Raw genomic sequence first — 18,638 nt, 5'->3', positions numbered from 1 at the left:
CTCATCGACGATCCTGTCGACGAAGCCATCGTCGACGAAGACATAGACGTTGACACCACTGTTGACGACGAGACAACCGACGACGACACCATCGTCGACGACGACACCATCGATGACGGAAACTGTCCCATTGATGGCGATCCCACCGGCTGTGGCAATACTGTCGACGATGACAATTTCTCCCTTGACGACGGCTCCAACATCAAAAAATCCAGTTTTATATGCAGGTCCGTCAACCCTGTTCCAACAATTTACACAAAGCCAATTCAGGACACCAAAGATTTCTCTGCTACCTCCCAGCCATCTTTTGGATGTAGAAGATACAGATGAGGATGAAGGGCCGTTTCGGGCGGCACGTAGTCCTTATGAACTTAAAGTTAAGTACCAGGAGGATGTTGACTATGATGATGAAGAGCAGTATTACCAGCGTTATCCAGCCCCTCATGCTCAGAATCAGCAATATAAGTATTTTGAGCAGCCTAGACAACAACCTGCACAATTAACTCCAGCATTAATACTAGATCTTCAGAATATGTTGGCGGATTATAAAAGAAGGTTTCCTCCTCAAGAGGATAATGTCGTAATTCCTCCACCTCTACAGGTAGCTCCTCAAGCACCGCTACCTCCACCTCCTGCCACTCCTGGGTTGGCACCATGCCCCATGACGCCTCTTCCTCCCAGAGAAGACCCTACTACATCTGAAGATGAGCAGGAAGAAGTAGAGATACCACACCCTCCTCCACTCGCTGATGAGTGGGATGACTACATAGCACAAGGGACAGGCAGTATTAAGCAACCTATTTTGTTAAGGTCAGCCTCTTTCAAGAGAGGTTTTATTAGCTGATGTTTTTGATGCAGTATATGTTTCTTAAATATATCCATGCGTAATTGTTTTCTCCTTTGCTTGTTAATACCGCAAATATTCTAAACACTGTGTCATGTTCAAACCATTGATCTATAGATTAATGTTGCATTTTGGATTATTTTAACACTACCCACTGTCCACAAAGGTGCTTTTCTGACGAACAGAGACAGAGACCGAGAGAAAACGAACACACACACACACACACACACACACACACACACACACACACACACACACACACACACGTACACAGATAAGGAACTGCTTACTATTCTGAATCAGGCATGTGAATCTATGAAAGATACCCCAATACTGGATAAGAATAAAGTTACTTGCCTGCAACTACAGTTATCCAGTATTGGTATCTTTCATAGATTCATATGCAACCCACCCTCCACCCCGGAGAGGCGCCTCTAGGATACAGTACTGACTACACTTGTGCTGGAACATCTGAGGGACTCAGCCTCTCTTTGGAAGGTTCTAGAGGGTGCTGGCTGCTGATTGGTTAGGTTTTCAGTTTGGTCGCTTTTGTAAAAGGAGACTAATAGGCTATAGAGCATATGGTTGCTACCATAATAGCCTATGGAGATATACTATTTACTACTTTGTTATTTATGTACCGTGGGACTCCCAACACGACAAGGGGGAATGATTCAGGCATGTGAATCTATGAGAGATACCAATACTGGATAACTGTAGTTACAGATAAGTAACTTTTTTCTTTCTTTTGATGGAAAACATTCGTTTTACTCGAGTTCAGTTCAGCTAAGATAGTCGGTGTGTTAACACGTGTTCACAATAATGGAATGGCCATATGCTTCACCACAGACAAGATGATTCTGCAGACCAAGCCTTAGGCCAAAAGTCCCTACATTCTTTCACTGGAATGAACATATTATCCTGCGGTCTTTCTTCTCTAATTTATCTTCTCCTGTGTAGATTTCCTTACACTCACTGGATGTTCACAGATGCATCAGTTTTTATCTGGACAAAACTAAGCATTTGTGTTTTGGTCAATTATTTATCTCACTCAGCTGTCCAGGAAGAGACCTAATGCTATCCTATCAAGGCCTCACATGTTGGCTGTCTACCTATCTCACTTTGTGACACAGTAAAGCTAAGTCTCCAATCCAGAGCGATTAAGCATTCCAACAGAAGCATGCCCACGAAAGCGGCACTCTGTGCTGGAGTGTTTTTGCAGGACGCTTGTGTGTAGCCACATGGAAAATCGGGCATACCTTCACCAAGCATTACTGCCTGTATGTGAATGCTTCAGCCTACTCTGCAGCGGGATAAGACGTTCTACACAACCTGTTTCTGTAAGATAAGCCTGCTTCCATCGTAATTCAAATGTTCAGTATCACTTGGTATACTGATTAAATCATGTAAATGTGTGAAAGATTAAATGCTGGAGAATAATTTAGTTACCTGTAATTTAAATTCTCTAGATTTTATATCTTTAATATTTTCGCATACAACCCTCCATCCTCCCCAGTTAAACGTTCACTTGTATACTAATTTCTCTTCACGTTTGTGCTATTAAACTTGAGCTATGGTGGCCTCTAGGAGAACTCAGGACTTCCACTTCATGTGCTGAAGTTTGAGTTACTTCAAATGAGATGGATGTGCAAACACTGGTGTTAAGGCTTATGGCCATTTCAACACAGTTTACTGCTATTCAAAGTGATCAGGGATGCCCAGCCTGAGCACGGAGAATCATCCAAGCATGTGAATATATCACGGATATCAACGCTGTTTAACTGGAGTTACAGGCGGGTAATTAATTTTTTCCTCAAGTAAAGTCCATGTTATTTCTCTTTTTAAGTATATTAATTTATACTTTAAATTGTCTTTAATACTTTTTTCTCAGTTTAAAAAGATTTATTAATAATGTTATAATGCAAACAACTTCACATCAATAATATCTCATTCACAAAGGAAAAGATTGCATTAAATAATTAACATCATCTTGTTTTAAGAAGGACTGTGAAACCATTAAATATAAAGTGGCTATTTTAATTTAGGCAGTAACTAATAAATGGTTTTTACAAAACATTACCATTTAAAAAAAAAAATGTATCTAGTAAAACAGGAAGGAAAGAGAAAACAGGGGAAATATGTTGTTCATTATGCGAAATGTTATAATTTAGAATAAGTTAGGAAAATAATATTAGTGTAATCTCCTTTAAGTAAAATATTAAAACATAATAGTGTATGATCACTGAAATATAGATACAATGTTAAATTCAGTGAGGGTGTAAGAATCTCATTATTTGATTACTAATTTTTAAATACCTATTTTGCATCATAAATTTATACAAGAAGAATGTCAAGAGGGAACACCGGAAATCCAAAGGATGAAACAGTTACTCTATCTAAGCTATAACTATAGCAAATACTATTCTAAACTCATTTTCTCTGCGTGAAATATGTTTCATGTATATATAGGTGTTTCTACTCCTCTGCAAACACTTCTAATATAAAATAAACCAATTTTTCATGTGTTCTAACTACCTTTCAGCTGGCTACCTAAAGTCAGCAAAAAGATTAAAAGCATTTCTCATTGTCCTGCCTAGAGCTAGTGCTTTGGCTTTGGGTATCGTTACTATTTTCCTGTATTGCCTACTCTCGTTTGGAACTGGTATGGCAGTCTAGGCTTCTTTGTTTGTGAGTGTGTTTTACATAAATTTTAGTTAAGCATTTACCGTTTTGCTGTTACTGACAGATCATTTGTGGTTTAGTTTAATGGTTTATGCATTTCATTGAAAAAAGTCCTGTTTTGTCTCTTTGGTCCCTGCCTACATGTGTTAAACATATTCTATTATAAACTGTATTTAAAATGTTGTTGGTCATTTAACACCTTTTTAATTTAAGTATGTATTCCTCAGTTGTAAAGATCTGCTGATTTAGTTGTGCTCAAGCTTGTTAAGTATCTGTAGACCTAGCACAAAAGAATAAAGCAGATTAAAACGAAGTGTGATGCATATATCTAATCGACCCTTTCACTCTGCAGATCGGCCCAGCACGCTTCAGAGCACCGGAGTTGCTTTTCAAACCTGACATGATTGGAGAGGAGTGTGAGGGAATTCATGAAGTGCTGGTATTCGCAATTCAAAAATCGGACATGGATCTCAGGCGAACATTGTTCTCGAACATTGTTCTATCAGGAGGCTCAACTCTTTTTAAAGGTTTTGTTTCCATCAGAACTGAACATTGATGTAGATGCACGGAATCGATATATACTAAAGTATACAAAAAAGTGATGGATGAAATGCTTGAATAAATCTCAACCACTGATAATTACTTGGGCCGCATCCCAGTCCATCCTTATTTTGCACACCTTGCCACCTCATCTTGGAGCCAAAGATTGACCCTGCTCCAGTGTGAGAAGTCCAGGCTCAACTTCCAGGCCAGGTCCTCCCTGAACCAGAACACAAGCAACCCAGTGCACACTGTGTCATTGGAACCAAGCTGTACCCGGTTGATGAGCCCTAACTAGGGTATAACCGGTCCTGAGTTTAATGTGTTCTGGTTCAGGGAGGACCTGGATTGGTAGTTCAGGCAAGACTGTTCTCATTGGAGCAGGGTCAAGACTGATTTGCACATGGATGGGTCGATACAGAGGTGGCATTGTCGGCAAAGTAATTATGGACTGGGATGCGTCCTGAGTAATTACAAGTGGCTGACATTAATTCAAGCATTCCACTCATCACTTTTTTGTGTACTTTATTGAGAAGATGTATGGCAGTATTGTCTCATATTGTTTCTGTTTCACTGGGTATTTCATCCAGTTTGCGAATATAATATCTTTTAAAATATTTAAATGTTGAATTCTGGCTCTTTCCAATTAATCACAGAACTCTCACCTCAAAAGTAATTGTCTGGTCATTGTAATGCAAGTTTTGTTTACATTTTCTGTACTTTAATTATAGGTTTTGGCGATCGACTTTTGAGTGAAGTGAAGAAGCTAGCACCGAAAGATGTTAAAATTAGGGTATGTACCTGACTAAAAAGTTTTTATATATTTTCATTTCAAGAATATTTTCATTTGGAGAATGTTAAGATTCAGAGCAAGACATTGTTTTGACATTGTACATGCCATTTGCAGCATAATATGCTGTTCTGAAAAGGGCAGGTAACTGGCTATTACTGGTAGATCGTTATGAGATACACTTGCTCGTACCATCAGACCTTTCTTAGAATAATATATAGTGAAGGAGCAATCAATGTTTAATGATCGAAGTCACAATCACTTATTTCTATATTGCTTTGGTGAATATGGGGAGGGGCTTTACATCTAGAGAAATCCAATAAAAAAGATTAATGTTCCTGTTATTTCTGCCTAGACTCTGAAATAAAAGTAATCAGAGTATAGTTGACCTACCATTTAAAGAAACTACTGTTTTGATACCCCCATAAGGCTGAAGATGCAGCATGACATTGGTAATGGCTAAGGCAAATGGAATTCTTTATGCAGTGTGTTTAAGCCATTTACTGACAGGAACACCTTAAAAGCATGCAACAACAAGCAAGATACAGATGGAAAGACTGCCTTAAGATGTTTGTCTCTAACAGGGTATTCTGGATAATCCCTCCACTGGATGGATGAGTGGTTATTACAGTTCCCTATCCCATGGAAGACTATAATTTAAGGAGGTTTTGTGAATTACAAACACTTTCTCAAAATGCTAAGTTGTCCTAATCACGTAGTTTGAAGATTCTCCAGCATTGGATCCTCACTCATTGTCACAACACCAAATAGCTGTGCTATTGTTTCTTTTAAAATACATACACATCTAAAGAGAGGGCTTCTTTTTATATAAAAAATATAGCCACTGAAACTATTGAACTGACCTTGTAGATTCAGGAGACTTCAAATTTCACAACGCATTTTTTCTTAAAATGATAAATTAAAGAAAGTGAACAGGTGATTAGCCTATGATTACAAAGATACAAACCTAATTGTCTGCCCTCCCTGTTTCAGAGGGCACAGTTCAGGCAGATGAAAGGCAGTAGTATTTTGTCTTTACCCTGTGCAGTTTGGATGCTGAACGATTCTTCTAGCTCCATTTTTTCTTAAGTTTGGATGACCTTAGTTGGATTCAGGCAAATTCATTGTAATTCACTGTTTCTTCTTCAGTCATTTTTTGTGGGATTCTTTGTTTTTTGGCACTTAGGCTCCACAAACAATATCATTCCTTAACTGTTTGTGAAGTGGCTATCATGTGGCAAAACATCAGAAGAGAAAACACATGCATTGTGTTTTCTATTACTTCAAGACATTCAAACTGTACTGGGATTCCCAAAATACTACAACAAATTGTCTAAGAGGATATTGAAAGATTGGGAAGGTATTAAACACAGAGGTGAGGAACCTTCAGGAACCTCTTTAGAGTCTGCTGCAGCTACTTCTCAACTAAGGTTGAAACCTAGGTCAGCTGCTGCCTCCTCTTTAGCACTTTTACAGATCATTATAAACCTATATATACTATTCCTAAGTCCAGTGCGCCCCCTGCAGCAAGTCGTAGAAATGACTTGCGATATAATGGTATGCGTTGTAATAACGTGGTTATTGTAACAACCGCGTTGTAATCGCATGCGTTGTACCGCATGCGATGTAACATCGCATATTCCAATATACCACATATATTTTCCACCTCTACTCATCCTAAGGTTTCTGTTATTGGACACAAGAACTCCCTCACCCTGATTGATGTGCTGAACATGATTGTATCAGATTTTTTACATTTTTTCCCAAACCATGATAGTTTTCCTTTGTTATACCTTACCATGAACAGATACACAAGTCTGTGAGCGTTTATGGGATAGGATATGGAGAATAGCCCCCAGATCAATATCAGGTATGCAACCTCTGCTTACAGAGAAAATACAAGACGACTGCCTGCTCAACATGTACTGCTTTATGATCAAAGAAAACTGTCCAGCACCAGGGGACAAGAGGTGGGCACACTATACAGAAACTGAGTGCTATGACTCCACTGGGTTCCCATATGACCCAGTATGTGGGGATCTTTGAGTCGGACAGTGAGAGGGGAGGATATTCCAGTACACCAGAGGAACAAAAGGAGCAGAGTCCTAATTCTCTTTGTCACTAAGACTTCAAATCCAGACAAACTGAATTTAGAGGTCCCCCATTGTAACTCAAACCCAGGTTAGACCACACCTTGTGTCTTGGGAGTTGACATCGAGGACTGGATGCAACAGCCCCAGCCTCAAAGAGATACAATACCTCACTCCAAGTAACCTCCTGAGAGGATCTACCTCGAACACCTTGGAAGGGAATGACCCCGAGAGCGCCACGCCTTCTCCAAAGAACCACCACCGAAAAAGACTTGACAGTTTGCCACCATCCACTGCACTAGATACCGATTTTCGCTGAAGGCACACTTAACACTTGAAGAAGGTGATGGTGGAGGAAAGGAATATCAAAACCAAAAAGAATCTCTTGGACACCAAAATCTGCATCAAACCAAATCTCTCAGCAGAAATAGCAGATGAGGTATAGGAACAAATTTGCTGATCCTGACACAGGACATATTGTTGCACGACCACTGCAGTACACGGGCACCCTAAAAAAACGCAAGTTCACATTTGAAGAGGCAATTTTCAGAAGATTTCATTTATTTTCCTATTCACAAGAAAAGCAGACACTGCATTCAACTCACAACTACCAATATTACCATGCTCTGTGCATTTAGGATATGATGAAGAGCCTCCCAATCAGCCATCATACCAGTACCAAGATAGAGGACCAATTGATCTGCAAAAAGGTGCAAAAAAACAAAAGAATTTTACATTTGTAATGTACCAGCAAGCCAATCATGGCAAGAGCGGCCAGGCCCCAAGTGGTAGAAACCTTAGGATGTGTAGATTTGGAGAGTATATGGTTGTGATATTGTAATTGTATTTATGTAGCGCCTACGACCCCTGGCTAGGCGTTGAAGTGCTTTTCGGTGAGTAGAACGCTACTGCAGAACCCAAAGTGGATTAGTGATGGATCAGTATAGGGAAATCTAAGTTGCTAATTCGAGTGGTGGACTTGTGAGTCTGTTATTTGGAATGTGGAATGACTAGGATAAAGGAGGGATAGAGGAAGGAAGAGTCTATAAAGTGTTATTTGGGGATCATAGTAGTAAAAAGAGGTTTAGGATGAGTCAAAGGAGGGGTAGAGGAGGGAAGGATTTACAAAGGAATTATTAGCGAGATTATCGTAGTAAAATGAGGTTGGAATAAGTCAAAGTAAGGATAGAGGCGGTAAGAGCCTAGAAAGTGTTATTTTGGAGATCATAGTATTAAAATGAGGTTTGGGATGAGTCAAAGGAGGGATAGAAGAGGGAAGGGTCTAGAGAAGCTTATAGGTAGATCAAAGTGGTATAATGAGGTTTTGAGTGAGTCAAAGGAGGAATAGAAGAGGGAAGAGTCTAGAGAAGGTTATTAGGTAGATCAAAGTGGTATAATGAGGTTTTGAGTGAATCAAAGGAGGGATAGAGAAGGGAAGAGCCTAGAAGGGTTATTAGGGAGTTCATAGTGGTACAGTGAGGTTTAGGATAAGTCAGATTGGAGGTAGAGGATTTACTGAAAGAGGTATTCAATGAGACAGAGTAGCGCATTGGAGAGAGGTATAAAATTATATGGAAAATAAAAAAGAGATATAAAGTTCTATTGTATAAAGTCTCATGCACATAAATAGAAACTCTGACTTTCAAGTGTTGCTGTACATAAAGCTAATTTCTTATGTATCATTTTTATTTTTTATAATTTGTTTATTTTAATTTGATATTTTCCCTGTATTTCAATATTGAAGTACTTATAGATGCAATTGTTATGATCATATTTGCACATTGTGATAAATTAAACAAGAGACCCATAAGCATATAATCAAATAGCTTGTATGTTTTATATATATATATATATTATCTACTGGCGGTCGCCAGTAGATAGTTATAGTTAGGATCGTGTTTCCATAGGAAATCTGAAAATTCTATTTTGAATAACTTTTGCGTAGGTTGACGAATCCTCGCGAATTTTTCAAAACTAATGGGGCGCTTCGTTCAGCTCCTACCCTGAAAGTCTCGGGGTGATTCGTCAAGTAGGGGCCGAGAAAAAAGGGGGGTCCCAAAACGCGTTTTCCCCATGCATTTTCCCATAGGACCTTTAGACAGAGCTACAGCCCGAACGGCTGAACAGAATTACTTGAAATTTGGCAGAGAGGTAGCCATAAGGTCAAGGAAGTGCCTTTTGCAGGTCTGGTGTAAATCTGTTCAGTATTTCCTGAGAAAATAGCATTTAAAAGCATATCAATATCTATACGCGCGCAGGGTGCGCGCACCGTGCGAGCACCATAACGTGCGCGAGCGTAATTCTGATTGGTGGTTACATGTTAGTCAACGTTCGAATCGGTCGAAATCAGGAAGTGTCGGCCGCCATTTTGTTTGTTTTCAGTGCGAGAGTGAAAAAGGAAGGTGGCAAACGTGAAAAGGGGGCAGGGTAGAGAGTTCCTGACCCCCTAGCCTTTGTCAGGGGGTCCCTGAAGGACCCCGTAGGCAGAAATTATTATTTTTTTTTAAATCGCGTGGCTGCGCGCACTGTGCGCGCACGGTGAAAACCAAAAAAAAACAAAACAATTTTTAATACGTAGTTTATTGTAAAATAAATATATAAAAAAAATAATAATACATAAATAAATTAGCATTTAAAAAACCGTACAAATTCACTGGAAAAAACCATAGGTTTCACACACGTTATAGTTAGGAATTAGCATTTAAAAAACCTTGCAAATTCACTTAAAAAACCATAGGTTTCACACATGTTATAGTTAGGTGGATATTTCACTCGTAAAAAACCAATGAAATTCCCCCGTTATAGTTAGTTCAGATAACTATAACTCGCGCGACCGCCACTCTATCACAAGGATGATGTCATCAGTGATGTCATGAGTGATGCCACTGACCATGTCATGAGTGATGTAATATGTGACGTCATGATCAGTGGATTGCGGGCGCGCGAGTTATAGTTATCTGAACTAACTATAACGGGGGAATTTCATTGGTTTTTTACGAGTGAAATATCCACCTAACTACAACATGTGTGAAACCTATGGTTTTTTAAGTGAATATATATATATATATATATATATACAGACCTATAAGAATAGCTATATATTTTTAAACCATAAGTAGTATATATATATATATTTGTACAAATAAATGCACATATCTAACTGCATACTTATAATAACATTATACATGTTTACATACACAGACACATGCAGTACATTTGTGTTTTGAGTATGGTGATCATGTAGGAAAGGGCCAACTTTTGAATAGTCTTCTGAAGATAAGATAGTTTAGTCTTCTGAAGATAAGATAGTTTTCTCTGGAACTTATGTTTGGGGTTTTGAGGTGAGGTGCCAATCTGGAGCGGAGGTTTCTTTGTTGTGAGCATTTGGTGATTTTATTCATGATGAAAAGTAGTCCTGTTCATGTATTGTTTTGTGGGTGATACAAAGCAGCTTGAAGGTGGATCTTCTTGAAACCTGTAGCCAATGTAGGGCCCTCAAGGCAGGGAAGATGTAGGCTTGTGGCTTTACATGTAGGAGTAGTCTGGCAGCAAAGTTCTGAATCCATTGCAGTCTTTTTATAGTTGATCAGGAGGATTTTTGGTAGATGCTATTGGAGTTATCAAGTTAAGCCAGTACAAGAGAGATGAGCTTGGACCTTCTGTGTAAATTCAAGGTGGGGGAAGATGCGTTGCTGAGTTTTCATAGCAATGAAGCTTGATCTTCCTAACTTATCCTCTTTGGCATTCATCAGTAGCTTGGAGTCCATGCTAATTCCAAGGTTTCTTACTTCCAAGGATAGTTCAAGAGGTGGTCCCAGATCATCAGACCAGATGCAGAGTGGGTCATAATTTTTCCAGTTGCTACATGTGAGTATTTCAGTTTTAATCTCGTTCAATTTGAGATGGCTCAATGTCATCCTCTGATAAATAGCTCTGAGGCAACTGAAGATTTTTTAGATTCCACTGTCTTTGACGCTTTCCAGTTTAAGAAGTTTTAGTGTGTTATCTGCGTAGTTATAGCATGTGAGCTGAAATTCAATGATCATTCCTGGTAATGACTTCATGTAGATGTGGAAAAGCATGGCTGATGTGATAGAGCCTTGAGGGACTCCTGCTTTATTGAATTACGGTTTGAATGAGAAAGGGTGAGTATGGATGACATTTGTCCTGTTTTGAAGGTAGGATGTGATCCACTCGAGAGCAGTCCCTTCTATACTGGCTTGGTACAGTCTTTGGATTAGCATGTTATGCACATCTGTGTCGAAGGCAGCTCAAAGGTCCAAGAGGAGGGCTGCAGTGACCCCATTCCGGTCTACTGTGTTTTTAAGGTAATTCCAGATGGCGAAGAGGGCAGAATCTGTGCCTCTGCCTGGACGAAATCCTATTTGAAAGTCGGAAAGTATGGAGTTGTCTTCAATGAATTGTGACATTTGAGTGAATGCTGCTCTTTCTATCAGTTTGCCCAGGAAAGGGGTCATTTCTAATCTGTCTGCAGTTGTTGGGTTCTTGGGGGTCAGGTTTGTTTTCTTTAATATTGGCTGAATGCGTGCCCCTTTTTTTTTTTTTTTTTTTTGTCGTCTGGAAAGACTCCTGTAGGTAAATAATTATTAATGAATGTTCTGACTGGTGTGGCAGCAGAGGTGGTTAAAATAATGGTCTTGAAGATTTGTGGTGGACCAGAGTCAGAAGGCCAGCCGGCTGGCCTACTTGCTTTGACAGGATCCATGAATTCAGTTTCTGATAGTTGTTTGAAGCTGGGTTAGCCTACTCTTGGAGAGGGGTGTTGGAAATGGGTTGGTGCCTGTGGCTTTTCTTTGTTTTAAATAGGAGTCCAACATGTCTGCTTTGGTTGTGTAATGATTCATCAGTAAATTCTTGATAAACGGAATGAGTTACTGTGCACTTAGGATTCGGAATTCAGTGAGAATTTTATAAAATTCTTTATTTGCATATGTAGCATTTTGAATTCAGTTTGAATAGTACCTTTTTTTTATCTTTGCATTGTGGACTTGTATATTTTGTTAAGTTTTGTATAGTTCAAGTTTGTCTTGAAAGTTATTTGTTTTGAGCGAGGTGCGTTTCAACTTAGCCATTTGTTAGTTTCTCTTTTTTAGTTCTGCCTTCATCCAAGGTGCTTGTTTTCTTTTGTAATGTTTTGTTGTTTTTAGTGGTATTAGGATATCAAAAGCTTCTTTGAGCCACTGTCAGTTTTTTAACATAATTTATTGTGTCTAGATCTGTGTTGAATGTTAGTTGTGTTTCTCAGTATTCAAAATTGAGTTTGTTCCACGTCATAATGTGGTTGCATGTATGGTGGCCTTAGGTATGTTGATTTGTGGTGTTTGTGTTGGAAAGCTACCAGATGGTGGTCCAACCATGTGACTTGAGTAATCCTTTGACAGGTAACTAATTCTTAATTTGCACAAATAACATCTAGGAGGTGTTCAGCGATGTGTGTGGGTTTGTGGATGATCTAATGTAGGTTCAGTGTGTCTAGGCCAGTGATGAAAGTTCTTGAATGGGGCATATTGGGTTTTTCAAAACAAATGTTTAGGCCATCAAGGATGCATAGGTTGGAGTGTAGAACCGTGCCTGGGAATGCTGAATTGCTAGATGGTGGTCTGTAAAGGAGGACATTACAGGAGGAAGTTGTTGTAGGGTTGCATCTTGTGATGAGGGCCTCACAGCATTGTATGGAGAAGTCAACAGCTGTGGTGAGGTTTATTGTTTCTTTGAAAATAACAGCTAGTATGCAAATTTGTGTGATAGTTTGATAGCCTGGATGGACAGCTTCATCAATACTGGAGCCATGTCATCTCCCAACCATGATTCAGTTGTGAAGAGTAAGTCAGATTGTGTGTCAGTTACTAGGTCGTATATGTGCTGCCTATTTTTATAAAGTTGGCAAACATTTATCAGTAGGCAGTCTCGAGATTGTGTTTTGGTGGTGGTGTGACTTTGTTTTCTAGAAGACTGTAGTTTTCTTTGAACTTGTCGCAGGTGTATTTTTAGTGTTGGTATTAACTGTATTGGGATAACAATAGTGTTGTTTGTCTATATTGTGGTCCTCTTCCAGCAGGCTTAGAAGGAATTTTGTTGGGTTTTTGTGTTCAGGTGGTGGAGATGGTGGTTGAGAGTGAGTTGGTGGGCTGTGTTGCTTTTGTAGAGTAGCCTTGGTGACAGGGAGATTTGAAATTCTTAAGAGTGTCATGTTGTTTATTTCTTTGCGTCTGTTTATGGTGGAAGGGTAGTAGTGGAGCTTGTGAGTCAAGTTTTAAAGCTCTGATTTGTGCAATGGATGAGAGGCGAGTGAGTTAATGTTGATTTGTTGGGATGTTTGTGGTAGATGTTGGTGAAGATAGAAAATGTAGGAATAACGTTGGTTTAACTTGTGTATTTGTGTAATCATGATGGTGGGAGTGGGTGTTTATATTTTGTGATGGAATTTAGTATGAATTAAATTGTGTTGTATTTTAATGTGCTGGTGTGAGTTATTTTTTGTTTTTGTGGAGTAGTGAGAAGAGATGAGATATTGATGTAGTGAATTTCTGTAGTGAAATTTGGTGACCTGCGTTGGAGGAGAGTGTGTGGTGTGTGAGAGGAAATGAATGGGTTATGAGTGTTTGCATTAGATTTGGTAGCAGGAAAAGGTAATATGTGTGATGGAGTGTAAGGATTATTTGGTTGCGTGTTTTGGGTAAAAAAGAGAAGGAAGATGATATAAGAGAGGGTTGAGTAGAGGGTTGGGGGTGATGGAAAGGGGTCTGTTAGGAATAAGTAGAGCTGGTGTTTTGGATGAACAGAGAGTGTCTATTTGAAGGGATTACAGTTCTGTATAATATGGGTTTGTGTTGTGTTGGTGATGTGTGGGTTTGATAGTAGTATAGGACAGAGTGGTGGTTTGTGTGAGCGTGAAGGTGACGTTGTGTGGCGGTAGGAGTAGAGGGGTGTATGGATGTTGTGTGTGGGATTTTGTAGTGGTTGATGTAAATGACCAGTGTGTGTTTGCAGTGATTATTTGTAGTTTGAGGATGTGGATGGCTTAAGGTAGTTGCCGGTAGATGGAAAAAAGGGCTGACTTTCTGGCCCACAACGGCCGTTGTCCCCCCCCCCCCCCCTCCCCTACCCCCCCCCCTTAGCGTTGATGCCCGTACTGAGATGTATTAAGGTTAAATAACCCTACCTTGCTCTAGTGGGATCCCTAGCTCTAATCCTAACCAATCACTACCCTAAATCTAAACCCAGGAGCCAATGGGAGTACTAACCTTATTTACCAATCGCAGCCCTAGCAACCAATCAAAACCAAAACCTTAAGCCCTAAGACCAATGAAAACCATAGCCCTAGGACCCAACCAGAACCCTAGCCCTATCAACAAATCCTAACTCAATCTCTAAGCCCTAACTATAAACGAAACACTAGCCTTAGGAACCAATCAGAGCCCTAGCCCTATCAACCAATCTGAACTCAAACCCTAAGCCCCAACTCCAATAGAAACTCTAGACCTAGGAACCTGTCAGAGCTCAGATGCAACAACTAGTAGGAAACCTATTTAAAGAACATGTGACATTAAGCACAGACTGGTATGCAGGGGGCCAGGACATGCTCCTGATGTTAATTCCCGAAGATACAGACAGGCTCAATACACACTTTGTATTAACTGTTTAACTGTTCGGGTAAGGCCCAAAATACTGCTTTTCGTGCACTTAAAAAATCCCTTTTTCTAGCCAAAAATAATTGCTAAATACACTTTACAAACACAGTTCAAACCACAAAACAGATGAAGCAGTCTCTTAAATGGACTCTGGTTAGGTTTAGTGGTGTATTTAGCCTTTTCAGCTTGTTAAAAAGGGGGTGGAGTTTCCTTCTAGTGACCTTAGCACTGCTTAGGGGGAAAGCATGAGAGAAATATAAACAGCACAGGTAGAAAAAACAGCAGTTTTTAGGTGAAAGTCAGGGGTAGAGAAAAGAGCAGTTCCTCTGTCCTTGCTCACTGGGCTGTTTTAGGGCTCAGATAATCTGGGTTTTCAAAATTGAGGTGTCTGTCTTGTGGGTTCCTCCACAAATTTATGAGCCCGTGTAGGTGTGAGGGGAGGCGCCAGATCTGATCACATGCTGCCTGCGGGCCACAAACTGGTGTGCAGAGGGCAAGTAGGCGATTTCATACGTTCTTTAAAAACCTTAATTGCGCTGAAAATGAACTGTTTGGTTTAGATTGACAGTATGCAATAGGTGTGCCTAGTGGCTTTAAGACAAATCCACCATTGTTTTGGTATCATTAACTTTCCTCAGTAGATACTAAGGGCCTGATTTAGATCTTGGCAGATGAGTTACTTAATCACAACAGTGACGGATATCCTGTCCACCAAAATATATATCCCATAGGATACAGTGGGATTTATATTTTGGCAGACGCGATATCTATAGTCATTGTAATGTGATATTTGTCATTATGCAAAAAAGATCAGTTTGTAAATTGCCCTCTGAATCACAAGATCATGGGGTTAATCCCAAAATCAGATGCCCAAATGCCCACTGTTCCTAATATAAGTAATTTATGCCCATTTAAAAAATACATGGGTTTCCTTCATATCAATTTTTCATTCAATATAATGTAACAAGCTGCAGCTCAGTTGTTGGCTTTGGGTATTGCATGTTTTTGGACAATAAGCTAACACTTACACTACCCTGCAACCAGAAGGGTCTGACAGACAGAACTGTAAATTTTTGTAAATCGGCCATTGGGACATGAAATTACAGATTAAAATGTTGTCACCAATTGATATTTTTCTCTTACGTGTGTTTTCATTTTTTATTTCAATGGTTAGTTTCTTTTGGAAAACCATCAACAATCTACACAAACAACCCTTGACTGAATTCAGAATTATGTCTAGTTTTCGGACATGTATAGGTTTCTAATTTCACCCATGGTTTTCATACCTGTTTCCACCCCCAACTGCAAATAGGTCAAAAGTACATAATATAGAAAACGTGGCCTACCAGTTAGAAAACTCAAAACAGAGGTTACACATTTTTTTAAGTAGTTCTGGTTTAGAATTTTACATGTTCCTGAAAGCTGGAAAGATGGTGGTCTTAGCACAAACATTTTGTTGATCCCATTTTTAAAAGAAACACAACATGCTTTCTTAACAGCAGGTAAAGCAGGTATACAGACACCTCTAAAAAGGGCAAGAAACTGTGTAAGATTTTAGAAAGATGGAGGAGGAATGTATATGAACCCCAATGGTAAAGCTAGGTATAAGGATGCTTTAAAGAAACATTACAGGAGGGTTAAAATAGCATAATAAAAGCCTTCTTGGAAGGTAGAATTGAAAGGGCTGGTAAAAAAAATCCAGAGATTTTTTTTTTAATTCTTCAAAACCTCACGTCCCCTGAGACCTTCTCTAGGCGTCGGGAATCCTCAGCTGAATGGTGTGAACAGCTGGCACACTATTGCCAGAATAAGGTCATGACTATTCAGGCCAGACTTTCCCTCAGTATACAGCCGGAGGAGACTGCGTTGGAAAAAATGCACTCTGGCTTAACGCATAATTCCACAGTGACTATTTCCAGGTTCGAACCCATTTTCCTTGAAGGATTATTTATAGCTATATGCAGCATTAGGTCCGGCTGTCTGGTGAACCCCTGCACTCGTAGCATCTGGCGCTAGGCCAACAACCCCTTAGCAAGCAAACACCTGAATGAATCTTTATCATCAGCAATAGTTCCTCGCGCCTGGAAGCAGGCCAATCTTTTGCCCTTTTTGAAGAAACTCCAGTAAGCATCAGGTGAGCAATCCAACTACAGACCTATATCTTCGCTACAAGCTTTATCTAAAGTACTGGTGAATCATGTGAACCATCAGCTCTCCCAGTACCTGGAAAGCAATCCTTTATTTCACTTGAGTCAGTCTGGCTTTCGTCCCAGTTTCAGCACTGAGATGGTATTAGAGGTGGCCAAATACATCAGGAGCACGTTAGATGGTGTGAGGAAGGCAATACTTATTATGCTAGATCTTTTAGCGGCCTTTGATATGGTACCACGCACCAGTTTTTTTTTCCAGGAATTATCAATCAATCAATCAGGGAATTGTAAGCGCGATACTCAAGCGTGATCGCTGAGGGGGGAGGGAGGCGCAGATCTGTTTAGTCGAAGAGCCAGGTCTTGAGGGTCTTCCTGAAGGTGTTCAGGGAGGGGCCGTGTCTGATGTCTGCTGGTAGCTCGTTCCAGGTCTTGGCTGCAATGTGAGAGAAGGATCTTCTGCCTGCTCTGGCGATGCGCTGGGTTTCGGCCAGTGCGAGGTTGGAAGATCGGAGGTTTCTTTTGGGTACGTGGAAGTTGATTCTGTTGTTGAGGTATTTGGGTCCGTTGTGTAGGCATTTGTCGACGTGAGTGAGGATTTTGAAAGTAACACTTTTCTCCACGGGAGCCAGTGGCGACTTCGTGGGTGTTGACTGATGTGTTTGTGTCGGGGGATGCCGAGGACGAGTCTGGCGGCGGTGTTCTATATTGTCAGGAGTTTGCGGAGTAGGGACTTTGTTGATTTTGGCGTAGAGTGTGTTTCCATAGTCCAGTCTGTTGGTGATGAGTGTGTGGGTGACTGGTTTCCTTGACTCAGGGGGGATCCACTTGAAGGTCTTGCGGAGGGTGTTGAAGCAGCTGGAGGTGACTGGGTTGACCTGTCGGTTCATGGTAAGTGATGAGTCGAGTACGATGCCGAGGTTCTTGGCGTGGTCTGAGGGGGTAGGTGTGTTTCCGAGGGCGGTCGGCCACCAGGTGCTGTCCCATGCAGAAGAGGTGGTACCGAGGACGAGGACTTCTGTCTTCTTGGCGTTGAGCTTCAGGCAGCTGTTGGTCTTCCAGACTGCGACGTCTTGCATTCCTTTCTGGAAGTTGAGTTTGGCAGTGGTGGGGTCTTTGGTGAGGGAGAGAATGAGCTGGTTGTCGTCTGCGTAGGATACGATGTTGAGGCCGTGTTGTTGGACGATGGCTGCGAGGGGGGCCATGTAGATGTTGAAGAGGGTGGGGCTCAGGGATGAACCCTGTGGGACTCCGCAGGTGATTTTCGTGGGGTCGCAGAGGAAATGTGAGAGTATGATCCTTTGGCTTCTTCTGGTGAGGAATGATCGGATCCAGTCCAGGGCTGTTCCTTTTATGCCTGCGTCGTGTAGTCTAGCGCCTAGTGTGCGGATGGAGACGGTGTCGAAGGCCGCTGATAAGTCGAGTAGGATGAGGGCTGCAGTCCAGGAGGGTGCGGCTTCATCTGTGGCGGTGAGTAGGGCGGTCTCTGTGCTGTGATTGCTTCGGAATCCAGATTGGGACGTGTTGAGGACTGCGTTCTCTTCAATGAATCGTGTCAGTTTCCTGTTAACTGTTTTCTTTGCAACTTTGGCTGCAAAGGGGAGGAGCGAGATGGGCCAATAGTTCTTGAGGTCAGTGGGGTCAGCTGTGGGCTTCTTGAGCAGAGGTCTGACTTCTGCGCGCTTCCAGTTGTCTGGGAAGGTGCCTGTTTTGAAGGTGGTGTTGATGGTGCGTTGTAGTTCGGGTGCGATGGCAGCCGCGGCTCTGTGGTAGATGTGAGGGGGGCAGGGGTCAGTGGGGGCCCCCGAGTGGATGCTTTTCATGGTCGAGGCGGTGTCTTCGGCCGTGATTGGTGTCCAGTTGGAGATGGTGGGCTGGCTGGTGTTTCTGGGG

The 18,638-nt window shown here is 41.0% G+C and overlaps 1 protein-coding gene across 1 annotated transcript in view; it reads left to right on the top strand.

Annotated features, from left to right (window-relative positions):
• Window positions 1-18,638, top strand: part of ACTR1A (actin related protein 1A) — a 249,474-nt gene that overhangs the window by 163,433 nt on the left and 67,403 nt on the right. The window contains exons 8-9 of the mRNA XM_085606531.1: window positions 3,879-4,053; window positions 4,798-4,859. Coding sequence (XP_085462657.1) covers window positions 3,879-4,053; window positions 4,798-4,859 — 237 coding nt within the window. The remainder of the gene's footprint in view (window positions 1-3,878; window positions 4,054-4,797; window positions 4,860-18,638) is intronic.

The sequence above is a fragment of the Triturus cristatus genome, chromosome 1_2 (genome assembly GCF_964204655.1).
Source record: "Triturus cristatus chromosome 1_2, aTriCri1.1, whole genome shotgun sequence".
NCBI classification, from domain to species: Eukaryota; Metazoa; Chordata; class Amphibia; order Caudata; family Salamandridae; genus Triturus; species Triturus cristatus.
Note: the sequence above shows the minus strand (reverse complement) of the source record. Positions and strands in the feature narration are given on the sequence as shown.